Source organism: Miscanthus floridulus, chromosome 2, assembly GCF_019320115.1.
Source record: "Miscanthus floridulus cultivar M001 chromosome 2, ASM1932011v1, whole genome shotgun sequence".
NCBI lineage: Eukaryota > Viridiplantae > Streptophyta > Magnoliopsida > Poales > Poaceae > Miscanthus > Miscanthus floridulus.
Window position 1 is genome coordinate 42,843,744 of NC_089581.1, and position 10,313 is coordinate 42,854,056.

Genomic DNA, 10,313 nt, shown 5'->3' on the forward strand with positions numbered 1-10,313 from the left:
TGACCAAAACAAGCTGAACATTTGCAGGATTGGATTAGACCAATTTAATTAATTGACAAAAGAGAAGACCGCAGCTTACAAGTTTAGGGCCTCGTGGCTTGACATTGCCGGGCTTCATTAGTGCCACAAATACAGTAGTTTAAGGCTGGATTTGCTTGATAAGTCCATCTACTTGCTCCTCTTGTTCATCAGATAGAATACTCATACATGATAAGACATAATAAGGCGCCGCATTTGTCTTAGGATCATCATCAAAACCTGAAGACCATTCATATTCAGCGGTGCCATAAGAATCTGGTCCTGCACATAACCAATATAATTACTACACAACCAGAATTTGCAACTTCTAGTGATATGGGGTTCTCCTAGTGTTTAGCATTCAATATTTAGTACGGAGTATGGCCTTTTTCCAACCAAATGTCTCCTAGTGAGGATTCTCATGTGCTAGGATTGGTAGTATGTTCTTATTGCTACTTATTGCACTAGGAGAACTCTATCATTTTGATAGTGTAAAAGTCGCCTCGAAAAAACAAACAAACAAATAAAAGATCTTTTAGATAAATCAAACCAAAGCTCATTGCACACAGGCATATTTAACAAAAAGAAATTATCTTCATGCAGGTATATGGCAGCCAACAATTATTATAACATAATAACCTGATTCCTCAGACGAAGAGGCTGATGTTGTGGCAATCCTTGCAGCTTTTCTACGTTGACTTGGACAATCCCTCTGACAACTAGAGACTCTTTTCCGAACTCTTGATGATTTGTCGGCACGGTCATGGGACCTATCTGCAACATCAACGCAATCCGTGTCTCGTTCTTGGATGTTACTAGAACTGATTCTGATCCCATTGCATGGAAAGACTTTCTCACATCCATCAGGATCGATTATCAGAACCTTAAAACGGGCCTTCTCAATGTGCTGGAACAGCAACGAGTCATTCTCCTCTATGGGATGGGCATCGACAAATGCTTTCCATCCACACTGGGGGAGCGTCTTGTTCGTGTACTTAGTACCCTTGACAGCATAAACACTACCGTCAGGGGATTCGATGTCGATGCTCTCTGAGATCTCTCCTCCAAATTGGTTCATGAACCTGGCAGGCATTGTCTGCACCAAGAACAGTGAAACAAATATAATGCATGGTTTATATATCTTTATACAGAGCAATTCAAGCATCACAGAGCAAGCATTGTCTAAGTATTTTTTTCTGTTGCATTGTTTTGCAATTCAGTAATGAAAACTAAGTTTGAAATTCAGGAATGTAATTGATTTCCCACTTGCTCAATTAATCACGATGCATGGTTCTAGAATCTTTCAGTTTTGTGTAGCGCACAGATTCAGTGAAGTTTATGGAAAGGGTAGGCAACTATATACTACTTCGAAGATTGAAATCTGTCTCCAAATGAAAAATGGTAGATAATGAAAATGTATTAGGGTTCAGGGCACAAAGAAATTTTAACGTATGAAAGGCTCACCATGCTGTGTCTATAATTAGCGGACATTGGCATGAGGAAACACGTCATCTTTCCATGCAAATGGTCCTTGTACATTTTGCAACAAGCACCAGATTTCTTCACCTGGGAGCCTTGTCCGTCCATGTTCACTGCAATTTGCATGATATATGTCAGATAGAAATTACAGCCAACAGATGAACAAATATACTCTTCATATTCAGTGACTTGGCGACACCATATATATTCTTTAAGTTAGAATAGGAGAGAAGATTGACCTTAACTTTGCACAGACGCTTTACGACACAACAAGGGTGGAGCCTAGGAAAAAATGAAGAAATCGAAACCGCTGTTGAATAAACACACATACACCCCCCAAGCGATACAGACACACTCAAGTGCATAAACAAAGTGCAGATTATACATCTTTTTTGAAAGAACTTGATGACAAAATGAATTTTCAGTATAAACATGTATAGCTAGCACTACTACTATGTATATGAGATTTTTGTACCCTGCTTTTCACTTAAGGACGGATAGGAATCTGCAGAAGATGTCATGATTTGCTTTCCTGGCGTCCCAAGATACTACACAACAGATGGGCACCGAATAACAATTGAGGAACAGATTATATATCCCCACAACCTGAAGATCATCCACCAGGAATCCAGGATCACAGCTTTATAGTTGCATTTCTATCTATTCTATGGAGCTGAAAAGATAGACAGGGAGGAGGAGGCCAGAAGTCGAAAGCATCTAATGAACTTCCACGATGAGTGCGTACGTATATATCCTATGAGTTGTTAAGGAGCAACACCATGAGTCCACGAGTGCTTGTGATCGATTGATTCACCTATAATTAATGTGAGAGGCGTGTAAGGGGGAACTGAAGACCAGTCATTACGGTGGTTAATATGGGAGGCCGTTGAAAGGGAAAACTAATGACCGGAGATTGCGCATTGGAGATGAATCACTCACCTTGCCCACAAGCTGAAACCAAACTAGCTAATATGCCTATATGTGTTTGCCTTGCTACAGTACTCCTATTACTCTTAGATAAATCTGAGCCGTCGATTTTTTTGAAAGAGAAATATTTATATTTAATAACAGTTATAAAATAATTTAAATAAAAAAAGGGCCAGTAGATTGTAGGTGCGTTACGTGTGTATGATATTTTTGGTAGGAATCGATCAGGGCTGATATTCTAAATAATGCATCCGGCTGACAGTTTCTCATGTACTCTCTCTGTCCTGGAAGAATAGATTTACGGTGTGGCTAGCACATGGACATCCAGACGCTAGCCTCCGTCCGAACGCAGCTCCGACGCCTGCACCCGCGTCGCATCGGACGCCCCACACTCGCATCAGATCCCGCGTCAGTGATCGCATTCGGCCACTCGTCAGCCATCCCGCACTAGCGCCCGCGTCTGGCCATCCACGACCCATTCCGCACCTCGGTCATATCCCGGCTGCGCCCTAGCGTCAAGCTTGTCGTGCTCCTTCCCCTGCCGCGTCGTGCTCCTCCCCTCGCCGAGGTGCCATCCCCGCTGCACCCCGTCCTCCGTCGCACTCTGTCTCGGCCGCGCCCCTTACCCCGTCCTAACATCTCATCTCTACAACATCCGTCCAACAGTTGCAACATATGCAATATACTCTTGAAACATACGTATATAGTCATTGCAACATTCAGATGAAACACATGAAACATGCGTTTGAAATAGTTGAAACATTTGGAACATACATTTGCAACATATGTCTGAAATAACTGAAACATGTGGAACATACACTTGAAACATGCGTGTGTAGCCATTACAACATATGAAATACTGGATCTTGCAACATCTAGATGAAACACATGAAACATATAGATGAAACACATGAAACATACATCTGAAACGCGTGAAACATCTGGTTGCAAAAGGCTTGTCGACACGGAGCTCGACGTCGGCGCGGAGTTCGATGTCATGGAGTGACGGGGAGGTCGCCGGTGCGAAGTTCATTGGCGGCACAAGACTCGGTAGTGGCCGCAATAGGTGGATGGGCGCGCGGCCGTGGCGAGTGGCGCGATTCCGAGCACGAGGCATGGTGGAGGCGACGAATCCGCGTTGGCATGGCGCATGACGAGTGGGGCGGGCGACAGGAGGGAACAAGCGTTGCAGGCGGGGTGCGCGTCATGGGTAGGAGCGAACGGAGCGAGTGGCAGCAGCGAGGCAGAGTGGGCCATGCGGTGTCCGGACTGCCGGACGCTCGCGTCTAAGTATTAGTGATAGATTTAGGGTCTATCTCTATGGCAGGTGACTGATTATTTGCCAGTCATGTTCTGTGATGTATTTTGTGATGTTCATATAATATACATGTAATGTTCACGTAGTACATGATACTCTATAATTTTATGATGTTCACGTAGTATACATGTGATGTTCTATAATGGTTTTTGCGATAAGTGATACACATGTGATGTTCTGTTATGTTCTGTGATATATTTTAATGTTCTATAATGTTCTTAGGCGATTGCTAAAATACATGTGATGTTCTGTGATGTATTTTATAATGTTGTATGATGCATTTGTGATGTTCTAGCATTATACATGTGATGTTTTGTAAAAAATGACTGACAAGAAAATAAAATATCAGGCAACTGCATTTGAGTAAATCTGATAGATTTATAGCAAGTTCAGGACAAATTAGCAAACAACAGAAAAGACCTTACTACCCCTTATTAAGCTTCTTTAACTTAACTGCACTCACCACTTACCGAGAAGTTAGAACAATGAATTTTGCTATTTACAATAATATATTAAAAGTTAGTGCATGCACTACATCAACCATTGAGTAGTGTCTAGAAGTTGATTTATTACTGCCTCCGTCCCCGAATATAAGGCATGCGCATATTTCAAAATTCAAAGTTTGTTATCTTTGACTAACAATTATCATAATTATATCAAAAGTTTGTATTACAAAAGTAGTTACATGAGATTTGTATTTTGAAATACTTTCTAATGATCAAACTTTTGTTCTAATAAATTATATATTATAAGAGAAATTATAGGTCCAAATATATTTTTAAAGACCGCACCAAGTTAATCACGCCTTATATTCGGGGACAGAGAGAGTATACGACAAATTTTTAGTCTAGAAATCTATTCTTTCGAGGATAGATGGAGTAGTTTCAAGCGTGTAGGTGCGTCACATGAGAGCAATAGGGACCAAACCAATAGATGCATACTCGAAAAAGAGTGTCGCCACGTGATTCGTGTTGGTCAAACTTTATTAAATTTAACTATGTTTGTATGAAATATTAGTAATATTTGTATCTCCAAATAAATTTATTAAAAATATATTCAGTTATTCAGCTAATGATACTAATTATATTGCATAAATACTAATATTTTTAATATAATTAGTCAAAGTTTAAAATGTTTGACTTCTCAAAAAGTGAGAATGACACTTTTTATATAACGGAGGGAGTAGGTCTGGACACAAGAATTAAGGTTGAGTGAAAAAGTGTGACGCGCAGAAAACAAAATGGAGAGAGATAAATAAAGGTCCAGATTGTAGAGATGTACTGAAATAGAGTGTTGCTTTGAGATTCGTGCTGATCAAATTTTCTTAAGTTTTACTAGTTTGTATGAAACATTAGCAACATTTGTATCTCCAAATAAATTTATTATGAAAATAAATTAGCAATTCATCTAATAATAATAGTGTTCTATAAATATTATATTTTTTCTATATATTTGATCAAAGTCTAAAATATTTGACTTCTCGTGAAGCGAGAATGACGCCTTTTATAGGACAGAGGGAGTAGGTCTCGACATGTGAATCAAAATGGAGTGAAAAAGTGTGATGCACAGAAAAGGGAAGAGACAAAGAGAGGTAGAGATGTATTGGAAAAAGAGAAATATGTATTGAAAAGCAAGAATGTCAAGTATTTTGGAACAAAATTTGAATCCTAGGAGGACTGCTCCAATAGTGACTTATGAGCTAGCTCTAAGCATATTACTATTTTGTATTTTAATAGAAAAGAGAAAACTATCTTTTGATTAGAGCTAGTCTCATGCACATATTTCAAGATTATAGGAGACTGTCATGTGAGACTATTCATGTTATGAGCTATGTGCTAAAATTAATATTATTGAAGAAGTTGTATTAGAGCTAGTAACTCGCTCATGTTACTAAGGGCATCATAATAGCTGACTCATAAGCTAGCTCTAAGTATTTTATTCATATTTTAATAGAAGATAGAGAAAAACTAGCTCTTGATCAAGAGCTAGGCCCATAAATAAATTTCAAGATCACGTGAGAATTGAATGTCATGTGGGCCTATAACTATACTATGAGTCATTGCTAAAAAGCTAGCACCATTTGAGAGGTTGACTTAGAGCTAGTAATTGGCTTATATCATTATCGTGGGTGCCCTAAAGCTGCCTTAAGAGTTTTTTTATAGTTACACAGTACAACGCAGATGCCCACAACACGTATGCACACTCATCCCTATGATTACACGTACGCAAACCCTACATGTCGACAGAATATGCTCGGCAGTCCACCGAGGGGTATCCTGCGATGGTAGATTTGTCGATGGGGGTGCGCGTAATCAGGAACCGGATGGTGACACAAGGCGCAGAGACAGCGATTTAGACAGGTTCGGGCCGTCTGATCGACGTAATACCCTACGTCATGTGTCTTTGGTTTATTGTATTGATCTGTATGTACATCCGATCTGATAGATCCTATCCGCTAGGGGACCCCTACCTCTCCTTATATACTCTGGAGGAGGTAGGGTTACAAGTAAAGTAGCCTATTTGGTACTATACAATATCTTGCGGTACACGCCGAGCAGTGTCGTGCATGCCTTAACCTTGTGGGCCAGGCCACCCCTAGGGGCGTAGCCCATGTCTTGGGGGCCATACCCCCACAGCTAGTCCCCAAGCCTGACAGTAGGTGACGTAGTCATGTGGTGCTAGGGCTAGAAAGTAGAAGACCAGCCGAGCAGGCAGCCAGTCCCTGGACGTAGCCTCGAGATGAGAACAAGCACATTCACCGCAAGGTGAAGTGTGCCCACTTAGTCCCCGAGCATGCTGGAAGATGAAGAATGAATCTTGTAGCAGGGTCAAAGAAAAAGAAGTCTAAAAGCTTGCCGACATCATCCGACATGTGCGTATCAAGACCCCAGACGTGCTGCCCAAGATCAGCACCCTGATCCGAACAACATGGAGCAGCTTGATAGCGCACCGACGAGACGTAGCAAGATCCGAGCACCAAGGAGTTCCCGGTGTAGCCGGCGATGTCCGACCACCCAGGGAGTTCCCGGCATAGCTGGCGATGACCGAGAAACGAGGAGCGAGGAGTCCCCGGCGTAGGCGGCGATGACCGAGCACCGAGGAGCGAGGAGTCCCTAGCGTAGGCGGCGATGACCGAGCGCCGAGGAGCGAGGAGCGAGGAGTCCCCGGCGTAGGCGGTGATGACCGAGCACCGAGGAGCGAGGAGTCCCCGGCGTCACTGGCGATGACCGAGCACCGAGGAGTCCCTGGCGTAGGCGGCGATGACCGAGCGCCGAGGAGCGAGGAGCGAGGAGTCCCCGGCGTAGGCGACGATGACCGAGCACCGAGGAGCGAGGAGTCCCCGGCGTTGCTGACGATGACCGAGCACCGAGGAGTCCCCGGCGTAGGCGGTGATGACCAGCGTCGAGGGGCGAGGAGTCCCCGGCGTCGTTGGCGATGATCGAGCACCGAGGAGCGAGGAGTCCCCGACGTCACTGGCGATGACCGAGCACCGAGGAGCGAGGAGTCACCGGCGTAGGCAGCGATGACCGAGCACCGAGGAGCGAGGAGTCTCCGGCGTCGCTGGCGATAACTGAGCACCGAGGAGTCCCCGGCGTAGGAAGCGATGACCGAGCACCGAGGAGCGAGGAGTCCCCAGCGTCGCTGGCGATGACCGAGCACCAAGGAGCAAGGAGTCCCCGACGTCACTGGCGATGTCCGAGCACCAAGGAGCGAGGAGTCCCTGGCGTAGGCGGCGAGGTCCGAGCACTGAGGAGTCCCCAGCGTAGGCGGCGATGTCCGAGCACCGAGGAGTCCTCGGCGTAGGCAGCGAGGTCCGAGCACCGAGGAGTCCTTGGCATAGGCGGCAAGGTTTGAGCACCGAGGAGTCCTCGGCGTAGCTGGTGATGACCGAGCACCGAGGAGCGAGGAGTCCCCGGCGTCGCTGGCGATATCCGAGCACCGAGGAGCGAGGAGTCCCCGGCGTAGGCGGCGAGGTCCGAGCACCAAGGAGTCCCTGGCGTAGGCGGCGATGTCCGAGCACCGAGGAGTCCTTGGCGTAGGCGGCGAGGTCCGAGCACCGAGGAGTACCCGGCGTAGACGGCGAGGTCTGAGCACCGATGTAGCTGACGACGTCCGTGCGGTGAAGTGTGCCCACTTAGTCCTCGAGCGCGAAGAATCCGAGCGCTGAGGAGTAACTGGCGTAGTTGGCGATGAAGCACGAGCGGCGAACAGTCTGATCAACTGGTCAGCGATGGAGTCCATGAACCGAGCGGTCCGACCAGTTGATCGGTGGGGAAGCCCGAGCACCAGGTGATTCGATCACCTGAACGATGATCCTGCAATGCAAACATGTAGAACGGGTAGTACATGACGTACAAATAAATAAACTCCGAAGAAAAATCAGCAATGGTGATGAAACGGCGTATGTAGTTCGGCGATCAGTTGGCGTAAAAATATATTTATGTTTAATATAAACCGCCAGAACAGTTAGTGTGTAGCTGAGTCTCCAACCCTAGCTAGCCCATAGTCCATAACATCGAGCGCGGAGCCCGTGCACGTGTAGGAGGAACAGGCATAACCAAGGAGCCGCTGCCGACCACCCATAACGCAGAGCGCGGAGCCCGTAGCACGTGTAGGGAGGAGCCGGAGACAGGGCCGTCTCTGGAGGCGTCCGAGCATCAACGCGACTGTTCGGGGGTTTGGAAAATCTTTTGGAGAGCAAATATGGAGAAAACAGTTCGAAGAAACATTATGGCGATATACGAAGATCGGAGAATATTTAGAAGAATATTAAAGCGTGACTTAGCTTTGGACGGAGCGTCTAGTCGGCGACGTATGGCGTTATCTGGTCGGCGTTGATGGCGAACACGTGGCGGGCGGTGAGTTGTTGGTGAAGGCGACCTCGGAGGTGGTTCCGAGATCGGATCTGCTGTTGCAGGGGCTGATGTAGCCAGCGATGAATCGTCGTCGTCGACCGGTATGGATCTCCACGAGATTGATGACGAGATCGCGTTGTTGATTTGAGGTCCATCTGGCTCGCCATGGATCAAGCGCACACCCCCTACCTGGCGCGCCAACTGTCGACAGAATATGCTCGGCAGTCCACCGAGGGGTATCCCGCGATGGTAGATTTGTCGGTGGGGGTGCGCGTAATCAGGAACCTGATGGTGACACAAGGCGCAGAGACAGCGATTTAGACAGGTTCGGGCCGTCTGATCGACGTAATACCCTACGTCCTGTGTCTTTGGTGTATTGTATTGATCTGTATGTAGATCCGATCTGATAGATCCTATCCACTAGGGGACCCCTACCTCTCCTTATATATTCTGGAGGAGGTAGGGTTACAAGTAAAGTAGCCTATTTGGTACTATACAATGTCTTGCGGTGCACGCCGAGCAGTGCCGTGCACGCCTTAACCTTGTGGGCCGGGCCACCCCTGGGGGCGCAACCCATGTCTTGGGGGCCATACCCCCACACTACCCCTATGAGCACCTCCGAATGACTGAAGATCTCGAGATTCATGAAGTCACCACTAGCGTCTCGCTGTCGACGGGGACGTCGCCTACCACTAAAAGCATAGTGTCGTTAAATCTTTGATTAGATTCAGAAAAATGTGAGCACCCATGCCAAGTCAAGGACTTAAATCCGGATGGACAGTTTTCATCACAAGGAACCTAACCATCTTATCTATGATCAGTTTGCAAGGCCGCCTTAAGAGTTAAGGTCATATGTTTTTGGGACTGAGGGAGTATTGAAAACTAATAAAAAAACTTATATACACCACAGTTCATTCTGAGACTCCAAATTTATCAATGAGCTTTAACACATATTTTTTTCTCAAATACCAGCTGTGCAGCAACACTAAGTTGATCGAGTAGTAGTGAACACAAGAAATATTACTCTACGGTGACTTAAAGAGAAATATATATTGACAGCGAACAACGCCGTTTTATTGTCCCGATATATATACTACATAATTCTAGAGATGAACGAACACACTTTTTTGAGAAAAAACTCGGTACTAGGTACACCACTTGCTAACTAAGCTGCTTAAGAAACATTGGTAGCAGTGTCAACGTGCTTGGTGTTGGTGCAGAAGCGGTGGCATGCTTCGCCGCAGCGGTCCACGGCATCATCATTAGCATCTTCTTGGAGGACAGCTGATAATAAAAGAAATAAAGATATCAATTGTACTTCTCTCTCAGTCCGCAAAAAAATATATAATTTAACATAATATCAAATCAAACTATTTTATGCTTGACCAAAATTTTTTATAAAAAGTATCAATAAATATTTATGTACATACCAAATAAGTATCACTAAATTCTTCATGGAATATATGTTTTCATAAATATTCTTTTACATTTTCTTTAGGACGAGTAGGGAACGGCAAAAACCTGCAGCTACGTCCAATTAATTGCCGAGTTAGGATGCATGTCAGGTGCAACAGTTAAGTACTCCATTTATATAGTGTTTTTGCCCTGTGAATGAAATGAAAGGCTTTGCCATACCAGTCTTGATGTTGTTGCACACAGACGATGTGCATCCCGACTTGCAGAATTCAAGCACAACATTCGCTACCTCTGCAACA

The 10,313-nt window shown here is 45.2% G+C and overlaps 1 protein-coding gene across 1 annotated transcript; it reads right to left on the bottom strand.

The window, feature by feature from the left end:
* Positions 1–139: 139 nt before the first annotated feature.
* On the bottom strand, positions 140–3,457 carry LOC136536415 (B3 domain-containing protein Os03g0620400-like). The gene is made up of 4 exons (XM_066528722.1): positions 3,346–3,457; positions 1,483–1,610; positions 658–1,114; positions 140–300 (listed from the first exon to the last, which is right to left on the bottom strand). Exons 1-4 carry the CDS (start codon positions 3,455–3,457, stop codon positions 140–142), a joined length of 858 nt encoding a protein of 285 aa, XP_066384819.1.
* Positions 3,458–10,313: the final 6,856 nt, after the last annotated feature.